The sequence below is a fragment of the Anser cygnoides genome, chromosome 16 (assembly GCF_040182565.1).
Source record: "Anser cygnoides isolate HZ-2024a breed goose chromosome 16, Taihu_goose_T2T_genome, whole genome shotgun sequence".
Lineage (NCBI taxonomy): Eukaryota > Metazoa > Chordata > Aves > Anseriformes > Anatidae > Anser > Anser cygnoides.
The window spans coordinates 8,135,504-8,161,895 of NC_089888.1; the positions used below are offsets into that span (position 1 = coordinate 8,135,504).

The 26,392-nt window shown below is 43.7% G+C and overlaps 1 protein-coding gene and 1 long non-coding RNA gene across 15 annotated transcripts in view; one reads left to right on the forward strand and one right to left on the reverse strand.

The window, feature by feature from the left end:
• NFATC2 (nuclear factor of activated T cells 2) overlaps positions 1-18,716 on the forward strand; it is a 111,870-nt gene extending 93,154 nt beyond the window's left edge. For 10 of the 11 annotated variants that reach the window (XM_066978140.1, XM_066978141.1, XM_066978146.1 and 7 more), the window contains one exon: positions 12,623-18,716. In XM_066978140.1, the coding sequence (XP_066834241.1) occupies positions 12,623-12,678 (56 nt within the window). In that variant the 3' untranslated portion in view covers positions 12,679-18,716. Of the gene's footprint in view, positions 1-8,044; positions 8,133-12,622 lie in introns of all 11 variants that reach the window. The other variant, XM_048072479.2, reaches the window with a different exon arrangement.
• A 151-nt stretch (positions 18,717-18,867) lies between these two features.
• Positions 18,868-26,392, reverse strand: part of LOC106041591 (uncharacterized) — a 48,781-nt gene continuing 41,256 nt past the window's right edge. For all 4 annotated transcript variants that reach the window (XR_010825217.1, XR_010825219.1, XR_010825220.1 and 1 more), the window contains one exon: positions 18,868-25,556. This is a non-coding gene — a long non-coding RNA (uncharacterized lncRNA). The remainder of the gene's footprint in view (positions 25,557-26,392) is intronic.

Below are 26,392 nucleotides of genomic sequence, written 5' to 3' on the forward strand. Positions count from 1 at the left end.
AAATCGTTGTGGCTTCGCCACCCACTAAAACCGGGAGCGTGTTTTATCTTCTTGGCTGCAAAAGGGAAAGACCCAGCTTCTTGGACAGTTTATCTTTTCCCACCAGTAATTACTTTCATTTTCAGGTCTCTTGAGGAGGTGTTTTTTCATACCTGAAATCTTCCCTTCCCTTTACTGGGCACCTGCCTGTTTTCCTGCTGCTGGGCTCAGGTTATGGCAGCACTGTGCAGTGGCGGTCTGTGGTGGTGCTGCACTGTGAGCCTTCCTCGTGGTGATGCTGCAAGGAGCCTGCAAGCAGGCAGCACTGATTCAGCCCTTGCTGCTACAAAAACCTTCCCATCTCTCCTCGGCATCCTAAAAGACAACCCTCAGTTCCTCTTGTAGGATTTCTCTGTTGTTCACCAACATTTGTTCCATCTTCTCTGTCATGGTGGTACAGGTTGGGCCAGATTCTGAGAGGCGATGCATGCTCGTGTCTTTGTATAATTGATTATTTTTTAAAGTGGGTAGATATCTCATCCACAGTGATTTAGCTGACAGTTAGCTACCCAGATAGCTTTAAAAATCTGGCCTTGAGGAAGATACCAGTGGCTTCATATTATTCTGTTATGCTGTGTGTGTTAACCAGGGCATTTCATCCGTGTTGGCAATTGCTCTCCTTCTGAGACCACTCAGAAAGAGTTATTGTGAGCTTGGCCTTCAAATTTGCTACTGCTGTGTCTTCCAGCTGTCTGTGGCTGGTTCCCCAACTGCAGGACGAGCAGTGTTCCCGTTCAGTCCACGTTCCTTGCCGAAGGAATGGCCTGCCAATTGCTTTTGAAAGTGTTCTGTAGTCAGATGAGATCATATCACACGTAAGAAAGTTTTATCTTTATTTTAGGCAAGAGGGTGTTTTATCACAATGTGGTTCCAAAGCCTTCGCCATTCGGTTGGAATTCACCCAGGAAATGTAGCAATGGATGGTTAAATGCAAACTAATAGGTTCAATATGAGCTACAGACGCGGGGCTCGTGAGCTGGCTGTGCAAACTCGTGCATAAAGGAGAACGTTGTCATACAGCTGATGAGAACTTGGGACGGATTAGGACGGTCTTGCTAGGTACTTACAGCGTGCCCCTGAGACGCGGCGCTGAGCAGAGCGCCTCGCATCCTGCCTGGGTCGCACGGGGATGCACACAGCTCGGAGACCTCACAGTTGGAAAATTCAGGACGGCTCATTACATCCGGGGAAGGATTCCCTGGGGCAGTCTCTTTGGGTGGTTGTTCCTATGTCTTGATCTAGAATTGGGATGGGAGGTCTGCAAATAATTGAGGGCTAATGTCTGAAAAAATGTAGGTTATTGCTATTGTGGTGAGGTTGGAAATTGCCCAGCCTCCATAGCTCTGGCTGCTCTTCAGCTTAAGATAGTCACCTCAGCAGCTATTGGACATGGAGGAGCTCAGCTCTGTTTCTGGTAATTTATATCCCCCCTTCTCTTTTCTTTTCATATTGAGAACAAAAGTTTTATTGTTTGTGTCATTGACTCAAACTGAAAGTTTTAAGTCTACAGATGATGCACATGCATTTTTCTTATGTTCTCAGGCCATTTACTGTCAGAGCTTCCCGGCCTTCGTGAGGTGAGATGCAAAATGAGTTACAGTATCCGCTCCCCGTACTCTTTGCACTCCTTTTTGGAGTTACAGGTGTCTCTTATAACTAGTTCTCCCTCTCGCTTCATCACAGTCTCTATTCTGTCCGTACGCTCCATAGTATTATTTTTATCATTGTATTTTGGTACGGTAGAAAACCCGTCATGGATGAGCTCTGCATTGTGACAGACGCTGTATTGACTCCTAAGATAAAAAACCAACACAACAACAAACAGTTGCTGCCTCAAAGGGCTTACAGTCAAAGAGCAAAATAAAAGCTAACAGATGGATGTGGGCCAACACGCAGCATGTTGTATGTGGCACCTCCTTGACATTGTTTTATGTGAATTGAAACACTCTGTCAATAACCACTTAAATACTTAATGGTCTGGCTTCTTTCCAGTGAACTTGGGGCGTGTAACTGTAGCCCCAAAGTTACTTGCTCTGTTGTCTTGGGCTCCCATTACCAAGACCTGCAGACCTCCCTACCCTGTCCCTTTCCATCACCTGCCGAGGCAGTTCCTGACAGCAGTGCTCTGAAAACAGCACTCACCACTCGGTGCCTAATGCAGAGGGGAAGAACCTGCTCCCAAGCATGCATTTGCTGAAGGATGTGGAATTGTGATAGAAAAGTAATCTATGCAAAAGTGATTTCAGATGTTCCCATGCTCAGTGTTTTGCACTAAGAACAGTATGCCTACTGCCCCAAATCCTCTTTAAAATAAGGCACATAAGAAACATATGCCTTCTTCGTGCTCGCTGTTCCGAAGTTGTTTGTGAAAGCAGAGTAATTGCAAGCAGAAGGTCATTTGCATGCCTGTTGCATAGGAAGGCTTGGTCTATCTCGCAGTTGTTCATAGGCCATTTGCGCATCTCTCCTGTTCCCTTGGGCAACGGCTTTCTGCTGGCTGTTTTCTCCTGAGAACCAGCTTCAAAACTCAGTTTAGACACGTTCGTAAGGAAACCTGGTTTGCTGGAGAGGACCAGATTCTGCAAGAATCCACAAGCCCTTCAGCAGGGACGCTTACAAAGTTAAGACGCTGCAGAAGATAAGATGCCAGAGAATTAGAGCCAGTAAATAGTTGTCTGGATTAATAGACATAAGCACAAGTGCTCAAGGGAGGAAAATAGATTACATTATTGACTGTTCATCCCCTGCAAAACTGCCTTAAGGGAAGGGTAGTATGGTTTGTTTCCCCTCAATTAAATATTTGTTAAATGGTTTGTTTCCCCTCAATTAAATATTTGTTCTGGTAGTTCCTTTGTGACAGAAATATAAAAAGCAGCAGCATTGCCTATTCTCGTTACTTTCAACTAATCCTGAACATGCTGTAACTATTCTTTGGTTCCTACCCCCCAATTATTTCCTGTAAAACATAGCTTTCTCCCATCCATTCTTTTTTCTGTCTGTTTTTCAAACACTTCGCTGAATGACTCATATCACCTTTCAGTAAATAGGTTAAGTCTAGGAGAATGATGAAACTGCAAAGTGCCATGCGAATAAACAGTGCTGTCTCTTTTGTGCTTTTCCTGCCGGCAGGTACTATTTTAGAGGCATTGCGGTATCTGCTACAAATTTCATTAGTGTTCAGACCACGAGGTGCAAGCTACTGTAGGAAAAAATCATCACCAACCTCCTTTGGTTTTGCTGTTTTTAATCTAAAAGAAATAGATACTAATACCAAATGGCGCTGCTTATCTCAGCAGTTTTGTAGCAAATTCACAAGGTCCAAGCCCCGCTCACAGAAATAGATGCGAGCACAGTTCCCCCCCCCGTGCTTTGCAGCAGCAGCCACAGAGTTAGATCAAGAGTTAGGAGTGAGAAAGTGGAGCCTCCTGCCTTGTATTTTTCAAGCTTCAGTCCATCAGTGTAGAATTTCTGTATTTGTTTAGCCAACTAATGTGGCTTAAGAAAATGAACTCCATCCCGTTCTGGTATAAGTTTTTGTATATGTATTTATGATGTGCATCTTCTGCTTGGAATATTTCACTTGGTCTCATTGCATGTTAACTAAAACTAAATACAAACTTCATTTTTTCTCAGTAACTTACTAACTATCAACTAGAGAGAGCCAACTGCATGACTCAAACACGTGTCCACCCCTTACAGTTTCAGCCAAAACTATCTGGCACCAGAGTATTGCAGAATGAAAGTCATATCTAAATATATGTGAGCAGAAAGAAAGTCAGTTAAAAAAAGACTTTGTTATGGAAAGCTACTACAAACCAAATCCACGGTGGCCTGGAGTTCCTCCTCACACCCAGGCTGATCTAGTTTTCCACTTTCAAGGTATGCTTCCCAAAGTGGCTACTTAGACTCCTAGAAGAACTTCACCAAGCTGTCAGACGCTATGGAATGCCTTACACAAAGTGACCGAGCAGACTTAAGGGGTTTATCTCGTAAACAAACAGCATATTTATTGTCCTCTCAGCAAATTTAATAATACAAGAGTTTTTGCTTTTTATTCATATGGTTCCTGGCAGCGTCACCACTAACATTCAGAGGCAGTCCCGTGTCAGGTAACCCAGGCCTGGTGCTGGGGACCACCCCAGTTGCCATCACTCGCATTTGGTCTCAGCATGCGCAGTGCTGAGGAGGAGGGAGAAAAAGGGTGCTGAGACTGGTACTTACAGAAACACCCCAGTTCGATGGGGCGCCTCTCCTCATTGTAGCCATGCAGTGACCGAGATGAGGTACTCTACAGTAAGGGTTTTTATACCAGTGTGAAAAGTGACCCTGCAGATGAGCTCCAAAGGCTTCCTGCAGTGGTAGAGCTCCCAGGGCAGGAGGGAAAGTGCACAGTGTTTTGCCTGAAGGTGCACTTTTCTCATTGCCAGCTGGCATGGATTCCTCCTCCAGTCGATGTGTAAACAGAGTTTGCACCTATCTTAGAATCTTCAGATTAAAAAAATGATGTTTAAATAGTGAAATTCATCAAGCGAACAGGAAATCACACTCTGGAGCAAAATTTGCTCTTTCTCTTGCCATTCCAGTCAACAACCCAGGATGAGAAAGCTAGGGCGTGTGTATCCTGCAGATACCGAGTAACCCTGTTTCCTGGTTCATGGAGAAAGTGCCTAGAAAACTCAGCTCATCGATTTCTAATAGATTGAAACAAGGATTCAACTGGGTTCAGTAGGAGAAACCACCACAGATGGCACCTGATCAGTCCTCGAATTCCTTCCTTCAGCTCACCTTAGTGCAACATTTGGTACCTGTTTCTCCAGGACAGAATGCCATTTGTAGGCAATATAATTCTTCCATTCATTGTTTGCACTTCTGATTTCAGTCCTCTTGTTATGGGGGTCTCAATAAACTGGTCTACCAGGGAATTAAACAACCCGTTAACACCCAGTTCTCTTCTTAACTGATTAACTGTGTGAAAGTCCTCTGGCCATGGAAGTGTAATGATTTTTTACTAATCACTTACAGGTTCAGGTGCAACTTATTACTGATTTACAAGATCGTAACCATTTGTGTAACGGGCTGAAGTGAAGCATGGCAAACCGGGACAGACCCCATGGCGTGTAGTACAGGGAAAGCAGTGCGAGTTCCACGTTATCTCCACGCGTGCTAAGTGCTCTGTGTTCCTTCCCCTGGAACTGCTCACTTTGCTTCGTATCACTGGGAAGAAAGTGCCTGGAGGGCGCAGTTTGCGGAGTAACAACTTCTGCCTGAGGATTGTGCATGGATAAACAAAAGCAGGGGGATGCCCATCTGAAGGAAGGTACTCAGGGTACCTGCTGCCCTGGGATGCCAGGCCCCGGCTTCCCACACCCTCAGTGAGGGAGCAGCCAGCTTCATACAATGGTACCCAGGGGCTCCCAGGACATGGCGTCCCCGGGGTGAGGGATGCTCCGTAGTCTCCTGGCTTTGGATGCCATAAAACGAAGCCAGATCACTGTCTTCAGAGTGCTCTTGGTAACCTGTGTTGGCTCAATGTTGATCATCCCAGTAGAAATACTTAGGACCTAATTTTTAGAGATAGTGAGTGCTCCAACCCTGACTGATGATTGTGGGTTTAGAGGCATTATTTTGCTGTCTTACCTTGGTGGCTATCAGGATGCTTAGAGTGCCTGAGCTCAGCACCTCATGCCTTTGGTTGTTTGGGATTCAAGCTACCTAAGGACTTTATAGCATCCCTGTAGGAGTATTTTGAAAATGAAGTGCTCTCCACTATGTCCACACGCTCCGTACAGGCTCATTCTGTGTCATCATCACACAGGCTCCTTTCCTTCCAGGTCGTCATCATCCCAGGCTGTTTTTTTCTCTGTTAGACTTTTGTTAAATACTTCTGTGAAGTATTTAAGTTCCCCAAGTGTGACCTTCACAGTCTGCCTGCATTTTTCAGACTCAAGCAAACCTTTGATAGAGCTGGTCCTTTGGGAACACTTTGGACTTGGCCAGCGCGACAAGGCAAGATGACGGCATAGCAGAGCTCCAGGCTGCGAGTCCCACTGTCCAGTTGTGCCTTAACCACTAGGTCACACTTTTTCCTCACAGTTTTAACACAGATGTTTCATAGCAATAGGCTTTTGGTCTTTTCTGGAAGCAGGCTGACAATAGTGGAAGTGCTTAGAAAATCCTTAAAAGCTCGGGGGTGTCGTCATGGAGAGATTTGCGTATTGAGTGTTTCCTTCTTGATACTTTTGATGTACAGTGAAGATGTACAGTGAATTTAGGACACTTTTTTTTTTTTTTTAATAGCAATGCTATCTTTATTTTCTGCTCTTTTGCTGCAGAAACACGCAGTTTCCTGTTAAAGATTTTGGGTAGGATGGCACCCTAGATAGCGATCTTTTTTTTTTACACCTCACTCTGGAAGCTTACCGAAATAGAAGGGGAGGTTAGTTAAATGGCTTGAGCGAAATACAGATCCTGTGAATCGCAAGGAGTTTAGCTATTGATTTCAGTTGGGACAGGCTTTAGCCAAAAATATGTATTTTATTTAGATTCTGTTTTCCATCAGATATCTATATTATGATGTTAAATTCATGGAAAGATGCCGATGGCTTTTCAGTCTATTGAAACTATTGTAGCAAAAATGCATCACGGGACTTGACTCAGTTTGGGGCTCACTTAGTTTGAGATCAGTAACTTCTTCCAAGAGTTTGCATAAGTAACAGAGATGACACGATTGCTGTTGAGCTGGATGGCGTTAAAGAGGCTTATAGTTCACACAGATAGATTACAATACAGGCCAAAGAAGTTCCAGGGTGCTTCTCCTGACATTATTTCAATAAGGAGAAAAAACCTTTGGAGAGGTGGAGATGCAATTAAAGCAAAGCTTTACAGCTGAGCACCTCTTGGCAGTTATCTGTCCCAATTTTCCAGAAAAAGCCTTTCATTGCTGTTGATTTACAAAAACATCCCCCCATCCCGGTATTTTTCCCCAAGACAGTTTGTTGGACTTGGGCTCCTTGTGCCTGATACACCTAAGTTTGTATTTACCAGTCAATTAGTTGCTCTGCTTGCATGTGCAGAGGCTGATTTTCCAGGATGCAGAATATAAAATAGGCTGCGTACTGAGTGGTAGGTTCCAGTGTATGATACGTGGCTGCACAATCTGAGGGAGCCAACTAAAATATTTCTCTTCTATATATAGTCACCTGAAATCCAGCAGCAAAGGCACTTCTGAATCTTGTACTCAAAACTAGCTTAGTTTTTAAGAAGCACTTTTTCCTCCTTAATATTGGAATAATTTTTTAATTTCCACATGGTTTTGTGGGAAGTGCCAAATGCTTTCATGATGCATTCAGAAGAAATCTAAAAAGATCAGATAGAAAAAAAAAAGATTCAGAATCTTAAATATTGCCATTTTGTGAGAAAAAAAAATCTTCATTTGTATTTGAAGGAAAGACTGTAACTTGCATAACTTCTTTGCACATATCTTTCCTGTTCCTTACAACTCAAGCAAAGTGTAATTTACACAGCCACTGTGCTTAGATCTCTTATTTGAAAGAAGGGACTGACTTTTGATCTGACATAAATGTGTCATGCTTTATTTGGGCCACGAAGATGATAATACAACTGAGTTTTGCAAAAGGCAGTGACTAGTCTTTGACCTGACTCACAGACACATGGACCTCCTGTGCTTCTGAAGTCTCAGATCAAATTACCAGCATTTCTCGTATGTTTTCTGATCAATTTAGGAGTGTAATTTTTTGCATACTTATTTTTAGATAATATCAGTTGAGAAAAGAGGGGAAAAAAAGTAAAATCTAGTGCTGGATCTGAGCAAACAGAAAGGTCAGTGGTTACGTTCTGCCTTATGTATTGTATATGCTGAAATGTCCTTTTAATAAAATTAAAGCACAAAATGAAAGAGTAGCTGAAAACTGTAACATTTGGCCTTGCAACATAGGCCAAAGGTTACTTTTTTTTTCTCAAAAATGGTTTTGCAAATCTTTTTCAGAGCTGATAGATACACACCTTAGCTGGATACAAAACATTATATGAAAAAGAATGACTGTGATCTTTGATCCAAGCAATCAAAAAGAAAGGTAATTGGTATTTTTCTGCCTTTTCTCCAGCTGTGTGTTTCTCTTAACCTTTATTTATTTTTTTTTTCAATTAAAAAGTTATGCCCCTTTTTATTTGGCTTAGAGGGTTTAAAATCTTATTTAATTTACTTTAATTTTTTTCATTCTTTTTCTTCCCTACGTGTGTACCACGGAGCTGTCCTGCATTAGCCGGGGCTTGGTGGGCAGGAAAGGAGAGACGGGGCTGTGCATGCTGGGCCGAAGCATCCTGCTTTCCCCAGGCAGCAGCCAGAACCACGCTAGGACCACAGTTTGCCTGGTCACGTCTTCATGGCACGCTAAAAGCTCAGGGTTCAACTTCCCTCCCTGGTCCCTGAAATGCCATCAGTCCCTCCCCGTGAGCCTTGTGTTGGCTGCACACATAAAATGCCTCTTGGCCACACTGGCAGAGCGAAGGGGAATGTGTGGGATCCGTGCCCAGCAGCGTGGTGCAGGGAGCGACCCACGGGAGGTTGGCTTTGCCTCCTCTGATGGGACCTTCGCTTTAAGAGGATCCCAAAACCCGACGCTGCAGCGGATACAGTGCTGTGACAGCGTTGACTCCGTTGGTGTTATTCCAGACACACGGAATAATGCTAGTAGAGTTGTTATTCCAATGCGTGTGTGGATGTGTGTGCGCGCACGCATGCATATGCGTGTGTGCATGTATATAATCAATTACAAGGAGCCTGACTCTTTGCCAGCTAAAACTGGAGACTGTTTTCTGTCTCTGGACTACTAGTCGAAGCTCGGTATTTAATACAACCCACTATCATCCCACAAGCGAATACACTCCAGATTTCTATCTGAGAGGATGCGAATTAGAGTCTTAAACGTCTCTGAGAAGCGGAGCCTGAGAGACTGACTGTAACCCATCAAAGCTGGGTGATTAGAAAAACGCAGACATCCCCCTGTGATTTTAGCCAGTCTCCCAAGCTGACTTGGGGATCTCCAAGCACCAGAGCTGTTGCAGTACCCATACAACAGCAGTATCTAACAGGATATGCTGAAGAGATTCAGGCCTCACTAGGCATTTCCTTGGTCTGGGCGGCTGACGTCAGCTGTAATTTCAATACATTTTTTATGATTTAATCTTTCATAATCTTTGCATATGTCCTCATGTCCCCATGTAATTAGTTCTCGCTCATTAAATGGATCAACAGCAGTGTGCTCCAGAGCTGCCACATGCCAGGCACCTTAAATAACATTTTATTTATTAATCACATTATCTCTATTTCCTCGCAGCTAGAAATGAGCAAATAATGAGAACCGATACTTGAGAGACATTTTAACCATGTTACCAAAAAAAGATAGGTGGGACTTCAGAATAGCAAGTTCCGTGCATGATCTCAGCTTCCTCTGAAGTTTAGATATGTCTCAGTTTGCTGGTTTTGTTCACCCTGCTATTGAAACCCAAGTCGCTGAGATTACACCTCAGTCTGGATCCAAGTGCTCCCAAAATCTCTGGAGCAGATGCGCTGAAGATGGGTGATGTCACCAGGCTGTGTGGAAGTGACTCCAAGCTGGGAAAGCGATACCTGCCTTGGGATCCACTCCTGTTACATGTCTATTAGGTTTAGGGGCTCTGGGTGTAGATTAGGGCTTTTTGTGCTTGGGCAGTCATTGACTGACACGTCCTTCCCTTGGAGCTCCAGTGTAGCCGAGCCTAAATTGCCCCTCACTCCCCTCACCACATGGATTTAGCTGGAATTCAGGGTGAGTACAGGACATTCAGGCCAACTGATGACAGGGAGCGACCTTGTCATTCAGATACAACAAAACCCCAATTTGCAACCTGTAAGAGCTCACAGAGAGAGAGTCCAGCTGTGCCCTCGAGCGTGGTCCTGCAGCCCCTCTACAGGGCGGATGTTCCACGTCCCCCTGCAACTCGAGCTCTCTCAGATTGCTGTCCATCTATAACCTCAGCCCACAAAACCCACCGCCGACCTCCAAGGCAGCGTGCAGGAGGGAAAGTGAAGGCTGCAGGCTGAGTAAGCCCGTCACCACATCGTCCCACCTGCCTGGAGCCGCGAGTGGGACCGCGCTGGCTGGGCTCGGCGCTCGCGGTTTGCTATTGCTGCTCGACAGCTTTCGCTTCACCTGAAGCTCAGCCTGAGAAATGCACCAGAAAGGGACCCCTCAGAAGGCTATGGAGTTAGCAAACGCCATTAATTACCTGCTCATTCACCTAATATTTAACCCATCTTAGACCAAGATGACTTGGCTCTGATGTTTCCATAAGTGGTAGCTGCATTGTATGAAAGGAAACTCGTACACAGCATTTTTGGTGTGCTGGCAGCTCAAACAAACCTGTCAATAAATAAATCGGCCTGCAGCCTCAGCCCACTTGTTTTTAGAAAGGAAATGACCCTGTGAGAGTGGGTGCCCACTTCTTTTACCTCACTGCTATTTTTAGCAGAGACTGTGAAAAATTTCCATTGAAGACCTGCTCCTCTCATTTCCTGGGTAGAGCAAACAGGAAGCTCTTCTGACTGAGCTGCAGGAGGGCTTTGCCTGAAAGTAGACCAACCTCACCTCCCTCTGGTTGCTTGCTTGCACTGCAGAGCAGCAATAACCAAATCCCCCACCGCGATGTGCTTCACGGGCATGGATTCACCCAAAAGGCTGAGGGCAGAGGCCACCAGGTGACAGCGGCAGCAGAAAGCTGGGCAGCAGGAGAGGCCAGGCTGTCAGACACCTATTTTTGGTCCATGTGCTCCTCAGCAGGCACCAATCTGATTGAAACCAGGCATTTCCTGGCTGGAATGAGAAAGAAGAGCTGAAATCCAGGCTGCTCACAGGGGGATTTTTGAGCACGGAGGGATGAAATGAGCCTTGTGTCAGGGCACACGGCAGAGACCAGGGCAGCTCACCGCACTGCTGTGCTCCCCAGCCCATGGGTGGGCTTCTCCAGTGAGACCCTGCAGAGCCTTCAGCCCCCTCCTCATCCTCCATCAGCACAGGGCATGGGGCACCTGGAAACTCAGAAGACTGCTGCCGTGCTCCTCCCACCCAGCACCTACACTGCTCTGTGCAGACGTGCAGTCCTTGAGAAGTACATCCAACCACACCAGATAGCTGTATAGCAACAGTGTTGAGCTTCGCATAAACCATAGATTTTATTTTTTTCTGAGATAAATTCCATTGTTGTTAGAAAGGAAATGACCCTGTGAGAGTGGGTGCCCGCTTCTTTTATCTCACTGCTAGTACTAGTATTAGTCATACTGTTATAAATTAATGCGTGTGTTCTCCCAGAGACAGTACGAGATTGGGCACCATATTTACTTGCTGGTGAAATACTATGTTAATTACTATTTTTCATAATCATTTGTTAGAAACAAGCTTAAGTGTTGTGGAGTCTTACAGCTTCATACCTGACAGTTAATCAGGCTTGGGTGAGGATCTGCTCAGCTTTGACTTAGTCCTTGTCTTAGCCCTGAAATATCAATGGGGTGAAATCATTTAGATTCAGGATCTGAAACCTTAGAAAATTTGGTCTTTGTTTTTAAGGCAAATTTCTTAGAGTAAATAAGCAGTTTCCAAAGTTGGCAATCCCCCCCTGCCCCTGTGAATACAGTGCCAAGGGGCTACGTGGAAACGGAGCCCCCAGACAGGCAGTCCTGGAGTTTTGCACCAACACACTCACGTGTTAGGTCTCTCTCTTAACGAAATCACTGCCTAGAAAGAAAAGTTGTGCCAGGAGGTACCAAAGGGTACTTCAGGCAAGCATGTGAAAGGTGTACAGGAGAGGACAGCTGTTGTGTACAAAATGTAATGCTGTTCAGTTCTTTTTAAACAGAGAATGAAGTGATTCAGTGTCTTCTCTTGAGCTTTATTTCCAAGCCTGTCCCCAGACTCTTACAGCATTGTATGGAAGTTCGCTTATGCTACAATCTACAAACAAACTAGAATGAAAATATAGATCAAATAAAGTCTACAGTGAGATTTTTCAAAAGAAAATGAACACAAAAAAGCCAATGCTTTTTTGCACCTGAATTGCAGTCTCAGTGTTTTCAGCACTATCCACTATATTTTGTCCAAATCTGGCCCTTCTCTTTTCAGAATACTCTCATTTAATCCTAGTGAAAAATGTTAAAATGCTCAGACACTTAGAGATTTTTATTTATTTATTTATTTTATGCAGGTAAAGGAAATGTCTGTGAAGGAGTTGTGTTACATAGGGGACGTAGCATGTACTAGACACATGGTACAAGTTGTCAGTTGTGTTTTCATGGTACTTGAAGCATGCCAAACACTGTGTAAACCCTCTCTCTCCTCTCCTTCCCCCTTGCTTACCAAAAATATGTAGCCTGCATTATCAGGCTAAAATTTTAACATTTAAATCAAAAGAATTATGTTATCAATAGAGAGGGGACGTTTTCAGCTTAACAGCAAACTGCCCAAGGATTGCTTTTACTTCTCATGACTTTGAAAGTGCTCTAACATTTCTTCCTCTTTCTTTTACTTCACAGTTAATGAAATTATCAGGAAGGAATTTTCTGGACTCCCTGCCAGAAGTCAGACATAGAAGAAGAGATTTGTGAGACAACTTCTACCGAATCCTTCCATAACTGACCTCTTAGATACTTCCAGTGCCCCTGCAACCTCCTGCTTCCTTAACTGTTCATCTCAAGGCACCAATTCAATGCAAGGAACAATGTATTGGCATCAAGCTGACAGCCTTGACTAAGCAACTCGCCACCTCTCTCTGTAAACACCGAAAAGGACACCCTTCCTTTTGTCCCAAGATCGTATTGTTCTCATGTAACGGAGCATCTGCCTGAGGAAACTCTTCAAGCCTGCTGCAAAATATCTAGCTATGTATCGATCAATCTATCTGAGTAATAAGGGAGAAGTAAGATGTCACTCCTGAACGCCACACAAAGCAAGGGAGATTATATATTAGTGCTTATTTGGGTGGGGTGGGAAATGAGGGAAGAAAGAGTAACATATTCCATAACAGAATAGCAACATTTTGCAGTTCACTAACAATGATTTGCCCTCCAGGTCACAAAGCACTTCTGAAAAAATTTTTTGTTGTAGGAAACTGAGGCAGCCCAAGCTTACTCGGCCTTTATCCAACGTGGGAGCAAAAGCTGTATTTTCTGACCCTGAGCACTGTGATCGGTATTTCAAACAGTAGCTATCAGCTGAATCCAGGAGTCTTCTCCATTTTTTTCTTGTCTAACTGGATAGGAATTTGACGGAGAAGGATGCTTGCAGAAAACCAGTGAAAAGACCAATTCAGTAGTTGTAACACCTGTCCCAAGGTAAAATAAACTCACATAAAATAGACAATATATAGGAGTTACAGTAAACCCAAAGATTTTTATGATTTACTCTCATTAATATTTAGGCTGTGTATCAACACATCTTAGATATTTTCTCCCTTATAAATTGTTGCTGTTTCTTTTCACACAGAACCTGCTGTTGGCTGGTACCTTGTCTCAGCAGCTGTAACATTTAACCACTCAAAGCTGCGAAAATATTTGCATTTTACAGAAGCCATATGTTCCAGAAAAAGTATACACTTCCTTATACACACCTTGTCTCTTTAGCTTTGCAAAGCTACCAGCAACTTCTGGAAAGGTTAAATTTCCACACAAGTTAGTATGTTTGTTATGTTTTGCTTCATGTGTCTGAATATAATGTAGTGACACACGCTTATCACAATAAGAGAGAACTTCTGCCACTTGCAGTTGTACAGCTAGCAAGTTTATAACATTTCGGTGTGTCTTTGGTACCCCACTGTTATAAAAAGGTATCCAGAGTCAATAAAAAATCTGCAGTAAAAAGTCACCATAATATTGTAGGCAGTACATAGTAATCTTTAGTGGTTTTGTAAAAGAGGAAAGCTGGTATTTGTTATGAGTGCAGAGCCTGAGCTCTGTTCTAGAAAACACAGTGAAACTACCCTGTTCTCAGTTGTTTCACAGCAGACTTTGCTGATTACCAATGTGCCCACATGCTCACAGTAGGAATTAGGTTATATGAGTACAGAAGACCAGCAGAGCAGCTGCCTACTCGCACAAACCCTACAGACTCAGTTCAACAGAAATCTTTTCAGGAGTATTGAGAAAAAAAAATTCTGCTACTTAAAGGTGACACTCAAACTCTGCAAGGAGAGAGATGGAAGTGAGGGACAGAAGCATGAGACTTTCCAGAACATCCGACCCTAGCCTGAGCTACAATCTTAACCTGAAAGCTGAATTTCACAAGAGCAGCTCTAAGCTCTGGTTTCAACTAAGTCTAGATCCATAACCAGAGCAGAGCCATTCTTCATTGCAAATCTCAAACTCACATTAATATCACGGCTTGAGAAGTTTGCTTCTTTTCCCCCTTGAAGCAGGCGTTACCTGCTTGGTGAGACTGAAATCTTTTGTCGCAGAACAAGTCCCCTGGCTCCCATTTCAGCGACACCAAAGAGCAGTCCCTGCAGGCCTCTGGCTGAGGATGACAGATGCTGGTGCTCATGTGAGCACCGTGTGCTGCACCGGGAAGTACAGCTGCCAGCGGAGCCGAGCCTCAGCCTGTCACTGCAGAAGTCAATGGCCTTTTTCCTACTGACTTTTGCAGGAACAAAACTGAGGCTTGGGCTAGCTGAAATGGCCTCAGTATGGGGGAGTTAGTGATTGTTAAACAGCACTTATACTGTATAGCATTTCAGCTGGCTCACATGCCTCAAATAAGCTATTTTGAATTGTTTTTAAACTGCCATATTGCCAGAATCTGCCGTATATTATGGATTTTTAATGCAGTTTGACATTTTGGACAATTTTGAAAAATTCCTAAGGACAAAAGTTGCCTGTCAGAAGTTCTTTAGTGCGGCTGAGCAAAGGAACAGCTTCACAGGGTTCACTGCCAAAAATGACCATCTAGTTTTCCCCAATCCAACCTGCAAGATTAAGGTATAGGAGAAATTTAAAAAACAAAACAAAACAAAACAAACCCATTCACAATAAATAAATAAATCCCCAAATAAGTGACAGAAACATTTCTCTTGCTGGATTTCAAATAAAATATCAAAGAATGTGAACTTCTTTGCAAATCTCTAGACACATAGATGTGGTCTGAACATATTACTGCTTATCTGGCGATTGCCAATAGTAACTGACTGTCAATAATCCTCATTATACAGATGAACCTCTGATCTTTAAGTCAGATCGCTGCACACCAAATCCACTAGCAACTTTCCTCCCGCAACATGCAACTGTAGTATGTGTGTTCAGGATCTGGACTGACTTTAATTTTAAATTTTTGCCTCTGTCCCCAGGTGATCATTTAAGCATCCTTCTCCCCTTTTTTCTATGAAGCATAAATGTATAAAGCAGACAAGAAAAGTACGGACCCATAGCAAAAGCTTTTAAGCTTTGAAAGGGATGCATGCAGGCAGACGCCCTGAGCCCCTGCAGTGCTCCACTGAAGCTACTGTGCAGGATGCACCATTAAACATGAGATCTACAACTGAAAGATAAGATATACACTGCTTGTATGTGTTCTTTCAGGCAGTTTGCTGAAGAGAGAGGGAGAGGAATTTATTTTTTTTTTAAATATATATGCTACAAGTGCTTTACTCGTGCTTGCACTAGCAGTATTTCTTCCTCATTTTTAAGGCATAGATACTAATCTGGATGTGTGTTTGTGTAGGTGCATATACATGCATAATTATATAATATAACCATATAAGTATATATGGTTATAATATATATACACACACATATATGCTTCTGTATGAACACACACAGCATTACAAACTTGGATCACAATCCTATAATTGGCTCCAGTCAGGCAGACCTATGCAGGTACATGGAGCCAGCTAGTGGATCAAGTGTTCAAAAGATGTATATAATATAGACTACATTTTAGTGGTTTTATTTACAGCTACATGAGGTCAGGCTGTGCTACTCTATCTGCTCTTATGTGCCACCATTAGTTAAATAATACAGCTTTAATCAGCTTTATATTTATTTCTGGAGAAAAGGAGTATCCTCAGACATAGCGTTATGCATTGTTGTCTCTTTTTTTAAGAAGAAAACTGCTATGTTAAAATTATATAGCTAGGCTGAAGAACTTCAAAATATACAGTACTAAATTATTTCCTGTTCTTGCTGAGCAGTGTTTTTCCAGTATTAATATTTTGTTGCATAATACACCTTGCTCTCTTTCTGTAGAAGCATTAGCTTAACCTTGGAAGAGTTAATACCATTTTATGAGTAATTTGTTCTCACTTTATCTGGAAGATAGCCATATTTGCACATGAGGAAACTCTGTCTTTCCTCAGTTATCTGAATGTTTCACCACAGTGCCTTCCTGCCATTGTACCAAAGGCCTCCAAATATATTGTCTACAGGGTGAACAACTCTAATGCATTTTCCATCAAAGTTATACCATGTGAAGTACATGGGGCTCATTGGAACTCAAAGTTCATCTCTTTTTTTTTTTTTTTGTGCGTGTGTGTGCATTTTTTTTTTAACTTCCATTTTTCCATCAAAGCTTTGGCTGCAAATACAGGATGAGCTTCTATAAACGTCTGCATCAAATATATGAATACGTAGAATAAAATCATCATTCATGATATGTAAACAGTCTAAGAGTGGAATGGGAGTGGACAGATATCAGGAAGATTTTTTTTTTGTCAGTTATGGATGTTGGAAGAACGGTTTGCCAGAAGAGTAATTGCTTGTGAAGATACTTGCAATGAAATATGAAGTCCTGTTTTTGTTTTTCTCCATGAGAATGAGCAAAATGTAAGATCTGAACAGCAATGGAATGAAAGTGTCTAATGTATGTGTTTTTATTGGTAGAAAGAATGTAGAAGAGCCATGGTTTTTGCACTTGCTTTATTTGTATCCATGTAAATATGTATCACTCCATTCTTCTGGTAGGAATACAGCATTTTCTGAATGTAGAATATTTCCAAAACCAGCACTATGTTATTCTCTATTGTATAAAATGCTGCTGCTTGATAACATATCTAAAACAGTTCTCAAATTAGCTAGCATGTTTTTTAAAGTATATTTTGTAATCCATATCTTTACAAAAAAAGTCTATGCTTTTTGTCTGACCAAATATGCAACACCTTTTGGATTAAGGATAGTATTTATAAAGGATCAATTTTCATTTTTCTGAGTGTATTAATTTTCTATGCAATTGCTGTTGAATTGTTATTGTCCTAAAAAAAATGTATTTGATACATTTTCCAAAGACTTCAAAGACAGCTTAAAACACTTCAGAAGTATGTTTCTAAATATTTCAATCTGACTTTTTTTCCCTGCGTTTCTTTCCAAATTGCTTCTTAATAGAGAACAATTATCTGCCATCTGGGATTCAAGAAAATGAGTATCTTAATTTCAAATCTTAAGTCGATTCACATCTTCATAAATCTTGCACCACATAAAATCACCTGAAGTTCCAGTTTACCTGCAATTCCAAGTGTTTGTTATTTATATTACATACTCCTATGCAATAGGAAGAGGTGCCTACGTCAGGTGAAGAACGGGTGAACTGCAAATTCTCTAGAAATCAACTGTTTGTTTTCCTTGTCGTTTACATTGCAGTGATTTCGTACATGTAAATGTAAGGCAGCTATCTGCCACCAAACATGGGAAATTATAGTTCTTTATTCATCTCAGTTCAGAATGAATAACCCACATTTTGAATGTTGGCATCAGTCTTTAATGTCTGCTACTTTATAACTGCAGCAGGTGATAGCCGGTAGTAATTTCTTTAACTGCCAATCAGTGTCTAATCCATTATGGTCTGTTTAAGATTTGCTTAACCATTTTCATTGTTCCTCATGTAGATAAAAATAATGAAATAATTTAAAAAATGGGGACCTGACCCACGCTACAATAAAAATTTGAAATGAAGATGCTGGTACATCATATAGTCTAATACTTCATATAGGCTGTGAGTGAGTGGTTATCTGGGGAGAAGTTAATATTTTAAGTTTCTTTTCAATAACTCTCTTAAAATAGCGAAATTGAGTAGAAAGTTCTGGAATGACTGAGTCACAAAAATGGATAATGATCCCTGTGTTTGTATTATGTCAGACGTACCCAGATACGTGATGGTAGAATAACCAGTTATTCTTGCAGAGCTCTAAGGATTAAACTGCCATCATTTTACCGGTGCTGGTTCAGTGCCTTACTACAGCAGTGCGGTGAGACCTGGGAACACAGTCAAGGTACTGCAGAGTCTTAATAGTGGTGGCCTAACTGGGAGCCGTGTGTGTGTGTGTGTGCGCGCGTGTAATTATGAATTGTTCCCCCCCACCTCAAGAAGTCCAAGTGTCCTTGTTGAAGCCCTGCCCATGTGTCAAGGAAAAACCCGACGTTAACAGATACGCATCTCTCAAATTATTCTAACAGATGTCTTTTTAATTAAACTGTTTGTTCGAAAGACTAATTTTAAGAACTGAAAAAGGGTTTATATAATTCACATTCCTATGACAACATTGTTAACCTCCAATGTAATAATTTTTTTGCTATCATCTGTAAAATATTTTTTATATATTGCCTGTACTACGGTAGTTTAGCAATAAATGAGAGGATATCATCTGCTGCATGAGTGTTTGGTTTATTCTTAAATACCTTTATCTTCCTTTATAAACTAATGCCAAGTCACCCAGTCTTCTTGCCTTCACCATCCTCCTAAACACAACGGCGTGCCTTAGGATTTCAGAGTATGGAGTGCTTCTTTGGAAATGTGATGCCCAGTATCCCTATGAATTAAGATCCCATTCAGCATCTGTAGATGAGATTGATTCATACAGCGTTAACTTAATGAACTTCTTCATTTGCTATTCCCCCAGCCCAGTAAAAAGCATGAGACAATCCACATCAGCAGGTACTCCACAGGGGTTTTGCCCTGCTATAGCATTAATTTGTCTAAGTGTCCTTCCATAGTCGTCTAAGTTTTTTAGAGACTGGGGATGTGCTCCGTTAAATTTTTGTTCAAATAAATCTTAATTCTGCATTTCTGTATTGGAGACACCAAAAGATATGTTTTCATACTGCTGTGCTGGAAGGATGCCCAGAGCCCATTATGTCTCGGTAACAGTCAAGTTTATATAGCATACAATTAAAGACATTTACCTTAACAGAATCAATATTATCCTTTGCATTTAAAAACAGAGAATTCAAACCGTATTTGATGCGTTTGTTGGACACAGAGCAAGCGCTTTGCTTTGCTTATTCACAAAAGCCTCAGAGCAAGAGCCATGTGGAAGTTCTTAACTCCCAGTACGCTGTACAAAGGCTGGGAAGCTCATAAACCAGACAGGCTTCGCCAACAAAGAAGCTGTTACTGGCTAGGAGAGAACATTTTATGATGAGCAAATATATGGCACACAGGATTTTAGCTTTATTCAGCAACAGGAAAATTTAAGTAACTTAACCTGGAAATTCCACAGCTAAGGGCTGAGAACTTGAGCACCTGACCCGATACTCTGGCTTTAATTTATATCTTGGGTCCAAATTACAGAACTACCATAGTACCCCAGATTTTTAGTCTTAACGGGAAATTTCCTGGATTTTGTAGACTTAACTCACTCCTTTATACCCCTTCAACATAGCTGACTTTTTTCCCAGTTTACTTTTCATGGTAGCAGCAAGGAAGAACAATTCACGTTTCTAATGAACATCTGGGTTTCTTACGAGACCTTGCTTGCTCGCGTGCTCAATTGTGTAAATACGTGATTTACAAGTTCTTTTTTTTGTTGTTTTTAATACAAACGTAATTTACTCGATTTAAGAAGCTGCCTTTCAGCTTCATACCAGATTCTTTTCTAAATACATCATCACTGGCTTGCTCAGGTGGCCACACTCAACCGCTAACAGTGTGTGGCTCAGAAAAGATGAGCTCCCCATGAACCTATTCTTGTCATCTCTGTCCCTGCTGACCCCCTTCTTGTCTGGACCCTCTGCTCTGCAGGCAGCTGGCATCTCCGTGAAGTCATGTTGGACAGGGGCTGGAATTATTTTTATTTATGCAGAGACTTAGGGCAGGGGAGCCCATACAGAGGATTTCAGCTCCTGCTAAACCAAAGGGCAAGACTGCTGGCACAGCAAAATTGCTGAGGTTGTGAGGAACCACTTAACCTAAAGGCCTGGGGGAAGGGGGAGGCGGGAAAGGCTGGCAGGAGCAGCGCTGCACACAAATTGGCCAAATATATCCACTGGAGGTGACTGCAGTACAAAGGCACCTCTTTATTCAGCCAAGGGTAGGACCGAAATTGCAGCCGAAATCAAGTGGGAGAGTACGGAGCCAGAGCACAGCAAGAAAGGCAGGCAAATGAAACAGAACCAACATCTGCCACAGGCATATAAATAGTAAAAGGATGGCTTTATTTGTGCATTACAGTCAGTTTGCTAACTAGTTCTGAGAGCTCACCTTTGCTTAGGGATTTTGGATGAAATGGACTTTCAGGCCCAAACCTACAGGCCACAGCTAGGGCATGGGGCACAAGCAGCCTCGGTTCCTTGAGAAACCAAACGAAAAGTGCAACAAAACTTCCTCCACCAGCTGTGGCATTTATGCCCTGCGATGGGAGGCCCCTCCTCTCCCGACGCGCTGCTGGAGGCTGGCAGCAGACAGGGACACGCGGTGGGGAGCCCTCCCCGTCCCTGCTGGGGGAAATCCGCCAGCGCTGAGCTGCGCCGCGGGTGCTGTGAGCTTGTGGCAGAGCTTTAATGACAGCCTGAGGTAACCGCAGGGGGAGGCGAGTTTGATCCGTATTAGTCCTGACAGATGATATCAGTGACTTTTTTGTCAACTACATCATTTTTTGCTTTTTTTTTGTAATGGCAGAAGTTGTCACAAATCCATGTGACAACTTTTCACATCAAGTGAACATGAGGCATTCACAGCCATCAAAAATTCAGAAGCCTGTAGCCCCTCCCAGCTGCCAACAGGCATCCTCACGTCTCATTGCCTGTGCAGGAAGGACAAATGGGCTTGGCAGGCTTGCTGCAACTACCATCAAACTTTGCCCATCCCAAACTAAAATTAAAGGATTTCCAGATTATGCTGAAAGCCCATGGGAAATGGGGCTTCATTTGTGTCATTTCTGTGCAGCGGGAGCCCTGGGCTAGTCCTGCTCATTCACAAAGCTTCCCAGGCTAATTTATAAAGTGGAGTCCTCCCGGCCTATAGCGCAGGCGCTGCGGGCGCTAACAGCCAGCAGCTCAGGAGCCTGCTCGGGTGTTGTACGGGGACCCCCAAGGGCAGCACAGCTGCTGGGCCTCACAGAGCATGACAAATGGGCTACGCCAGCCCAGCGCAGTGCTGGGTAAGAGTACACGGCCCTGACAGTGAGGAGAATTTATTCATCTCCTATGCCACCGGCTACAGCCCAGTGGAAGTGAAGCAGTGCTGACTGCCAGGATCCTGCCTCTGCATGATACGAAGGGCTCCAGTGTGACCTGCTCCCTGTGGCCACTCTTCATTTATCAAATACTTGGTGGGGCCTTACGGCTGGTGGGAGGAACAGTCCGGAAGGTTTATGTCGGCCTAAGTAAATTTTTCATGGCCACTTTATATAACCTTATTGAAAGTAGGGTATTGTCAGGAAAACCTTCTCAGATGGCTGATTATATCAGCACGGGCAAGCCACTGAAAGCTGAGCCTAACAGATGTTTAATTTCTAAGCTTTTTCATGTCAGGCTTCACTAAAGGCAAGGGGAGGAGAGAAGCAGAGACCTTTCCTTTCTGAGTTGAAATCTCTACCGAATAGCTTAGTCTACCATTAAGCACCGAAGTGCCCTTCTTTCCCTATTATTTTTCTTTTTCCCCATTCTAAACTCAAATAGTTCCATAAATCGGGATCCTTGCTGGCTATGTATGTAGGGCTTTTGCAAGAAATCGTTTTGGCTTCATTTACTTTTCAAAAGGCCATATAATACAAGAAATAAGTGGAAGGAAGAAATGTAATTGAACCATGCCCACATATCTTACATTTCCTAGGCTTTTGTACGGGACTGGGATATGTAATCCCGAGCCTTACAACAGCACTGCTCCCTCTGGGCTGAGGCTGGGGCCAAAGCAAAGGCTGTATACAATTTGCTCTTTAGGTTGTACTTTTTTTTTTTTTTTTTTTTTGCCCCCCTTAGCAAGGAAGCAGTGCGAGGCAGCGCCCGGCCGCAGCCCAGCAGAGCACTGCCACCTGCAGGGCAGCGCTCACCGCTGCCGCACGGCGCCGCCCGCGGCACCCCCGGCCCCGCTGCAGCCGGGGCTGCGGGGACAGGCGGCGGCACGGGGCCTGCTGGCAGCACGCCTGGTGCAGCCTGCGTGGTGCACGGAGCACCGCTGCACGCGGGCATGCAGCACCCTTACATGCAGCACCCTCGCATGCAGCACCCTTGTACCCCACATGCTTGCATGCAGCACCCTCGCACGCTGCGCCGTCACACATCGCACCCTCAGCCCGTGCCCCAGCTGCGTTTGCTGGCAGAGTTTGCTTCCTCCCCAGCAAAAGGCAGCAAGCAGCACTGCCAGGCGAAGCTCTGGGGGTTACTCCCCCAGCAGACAGACACCCACTTCTCCAGGCACACTGCATTTCCAATGCCGAGACGTGGGCAAGCAGACAAGCCCCCCACCCGCCCCTGCAGGGCTTCCCAGCCATCCTTCCCCAGCTCGCGCAAGGCCATGCCAAGACTAGTAAGCGTTTCATGATTGTGAAAACTATTTTGTCTGGAAAACCTTGTTTTTCCAGTCTTCCATGCAGCTTGATCCACCTCGTGCCAGTTAGTTCCCTCCTAAGAAAGCGGCGCGTTTCACCGGGCTGAGCTCTGCCACCCTGTCTCATGCAGCAGGCAGCAGGCGATGAGAGTGGGTGATGCTTTTTCTATTAATTGCAGCAGCCCTTTATTAAACCACTGTTTACACAGCTGCTGCAATGGCTGTGTGACTTCCTGGCCTTTTTCTCCTCTCCTTTCCCCCGTACCGCACACTCCTGTCAGCCGCCAGGTGCCAATAGCCCCATTTCACAGATGGGAAAACCGTAGGGGAAGGGCCCGCCAGCCAGGACACACCGCAGCCGCGGGGCAGGAGGCGCAGCGCTGCGGGCTGGAGGGCTGCCACGGCCTCCAGTGGTGGTGCAAAGCAGAGCTGTTGTGAACATGAACGCAAGAAGGACAGGCTCTGAATTCAGCCCCCACAATTTCTCTGGGTCACAAAAAACCAAGTGGGTTTGGCAGCAATTAACCTTTTCTTTAATTATCCCTCCATTCTTTAGAGACAGGTTAAACTAAACATGTGTTTTTTATAACTAAAGAGCTACAACTAAACAAGATCTATTTTGTATTCATTATGGTCCAGGACAAATCTGCTTTCCTAAAGCTGTATCTGATAAAGCCAGATCTTGCTGGCCAGCCTCAGGCACTCCGAAATACGACTAATGAAGAAGGCTTAGCTGCTTTGCTTTTCTTACCCAGGGACATGGCGAGAGCTCCATCAGGAGAACTTAGGAAATAAAAGGGATTTGCTGAGCGAAGAGAAAATCTGAGGACAAGGGTGCTTTTTTTTTTTTTTTTTTTTTTTTTTGAGACAATACCTGCTCAGTGTCATACTGGTTCATACTGGTTTTTATTCTCAGTCGAGAAAAAAAATGCAGCATGGAGAATAACCAGGCATCTTCTCCATCCTCCAAACCTGAGTGACAAATTTTGTTTCAAATATGTGACACCAGGTTTGAGTGTGAACTCTCCCTGGCTGGCACTCCAGGGTACCACCTTCAACCCTGCTGGACGCTTTGGCCCGTTGAAACCTTTGGACCTGCCCCTGACAGAGAAGCAGCCCCGTCTGGGGACCAGGAGCCCATCGTGTGCCTGATGAGATCTCCTCTGCATTGTGTTTCTTTAGTTTCAGAAATAAGAAGGTTTGAAACGTGACAGGCTGTTGTAGAAAAGGTGTCAAAGTCCTTCGGGAGCCACTCACCTCCTGTTTGCAGCTGGTGGTGGCTCTCGCCTCGTGTCCCCCAGGTGCTGGTACGGCTCCAGGCGTGGAACTGACTGAAGGTGAGGATGGTTCACTTCTGAGGGTCACCTGGCAGATGGTTCATAAGCAACTGCAGTCAGGGGCTGACCTGGTGACAGCCGAAAATTAACCTGACCACCACTTTACTCAGCACATTGTTCAGTGATGGAAGAATCCGAGTGAAACTGCAACAGAAGAGACCTAAAATGCTGTTTGGAGACGCAACAATTTAAGAATGGCTGCAGGATAAGATGGATCCCTTAAAGAATTATGCACACTCACATGCTTGTAAGTATTTAGTAGGAAGTCCACCTGGTTATGCTTTTGGAGACAAGATGCTCTTCTAGCCAATAAACTCTTATATGAATCAATATACCCAATCTTCCATGTGGGAACCTAAGCCAAATTAAGCCCCCCTGCATTAGCTGTCAATCACAGAGAAATGAAAACATTGTAAAATTTTAAAATTACAAAATTCCTTGGTTTTATCCAGTGCTCTTCATCCACACAGCATAAATTTCTCAAGGAAACGTTATAACCTTGGTTGCACAGATGGCAAACCTGAGGCATGGGGAAGGGACTCACCAAAGTGCCAGCTCCAGCAACTGGAATAACCAGGGACAAAACCCAGTTAACCATAGTCTGAGCCCAGATCAAGAGCCATGCTCCTTCTGCCCCCGATTTATTAAGTATGAGAAGGCTGCAAGCATCTTGTACTGAGGAATGGCCCAAAAAAGACAGGGGGCTGGCAAGCATGGGCTGGCGCTGAGCGCTGAAAGGTAAGCAACCGCCACACCAGAGACCCGTATAATAGTCTGGCACGGAAACCACAGTTCATATTGACATTGTTGCTGTTGGCACCAGGTGCCTGGTACACGAGAAGGAGAAACACCACCCTGTTATTCTTCTGTCTTTTGTTTCTGATTTATGGCTCCCTCTAAAGTACAAGTGAAAGGTATTCACTTTACTTATGGTATGTGGTAGAAAGTGGGATTGCGAGAATGGCCAAAATACCTTCTACATTTGCTGCAAAGACAGCAAATTCCAAGTTTATTTCCTCTTCAATGGGTACAAAATTTGCATGCTAATAAAGAAGGCACTGGGGAGTTGTTATGAGTAGAAATTCAAGATATATTTTCCACCCTGTAATAATGTGGTTTTGTTAATCAATGTTCAGTCCCAGATCTTGCTCTTTCAGATGCTGGGATTACGCTCCACATATATTGACATTATACCTGCCCAGCTGAACTGCTTCCCTTGCTGCTCACCACTGGTTTGCGGATTATTTTTTTCTTCTCTTCTGCAGGATTAAAGCAATCTGAATGGAAGCATGAGCTCAGGACAGGAGATGGTTTGCAAGTCTCTGATTTGGATTCTATAGTACAAACCAAATTTCCAAGGGAGAATGGGGTATCCCGTCACAGTGGGACACTGAAAAATATGGTAATAGGCAACAAATGTTAGGGAGTAAATCTGTATTAGCAGGCTGAAATGAACAAGACATGTCCCTGTACGGATTTGCTCATTCTGATCCAGTTCATTTTCTTGAGCTTGCATTAGAATTTATAGGTGTTAATAATGCTTAATAAAACTTGGCATTTTTCCCTCTGCAGTGCTACAGCTGACCAAGATGCAGAATCTGTTGGTCTGGAAGCTTGAGTTAAAACTTGCATGAATTACAGAGGCTTATTTATTACTTTAATTGGATTCTGACTTCTCACATGCCTCATACCATCTCTTGGTTCCTACTTTCCTTTACACTTATTCTATATGAGAGCACAGGGATTGTTTTAGTCCCAACAGTTTATCTGTCTTATTACAGGAACTCTCTCATACAGTTTCCATGTGATTTAATTTTATTTCAGGCTTAACCATTGAAGACTTTTCTTTCCTTTCAAATTGTATTGGGGACATTAGTCCAGTCCTTAATGAGGAAAACATTGATGTCACCACTGCATCAGTAATCACAGGTGGCAGCAAGTGTAGGAGCCTCAGCAGTGGCGAGTGAGAGCCATGAAGTGGGGAGTCTGGGCTGTACGTACTTCTCACCTTGCTGCAGACCCAGCCCAGAACTTACCAACACTGGAGGCAAACTGCATTTTGTCAAACTTAGCATACAGGGCTGGGTCCAGCTGCATTCCCACTGTGGGAAGGAAAGGAGAAGGCTGGGGGTGATATGGGCACGGTGGGGAGAACAGCAGCAGAGCCAGCTTCTCCCCCAGGGCTCTCTCGGCAAGCTGCCTCACCTGGCTTCACCCAGGACCAGA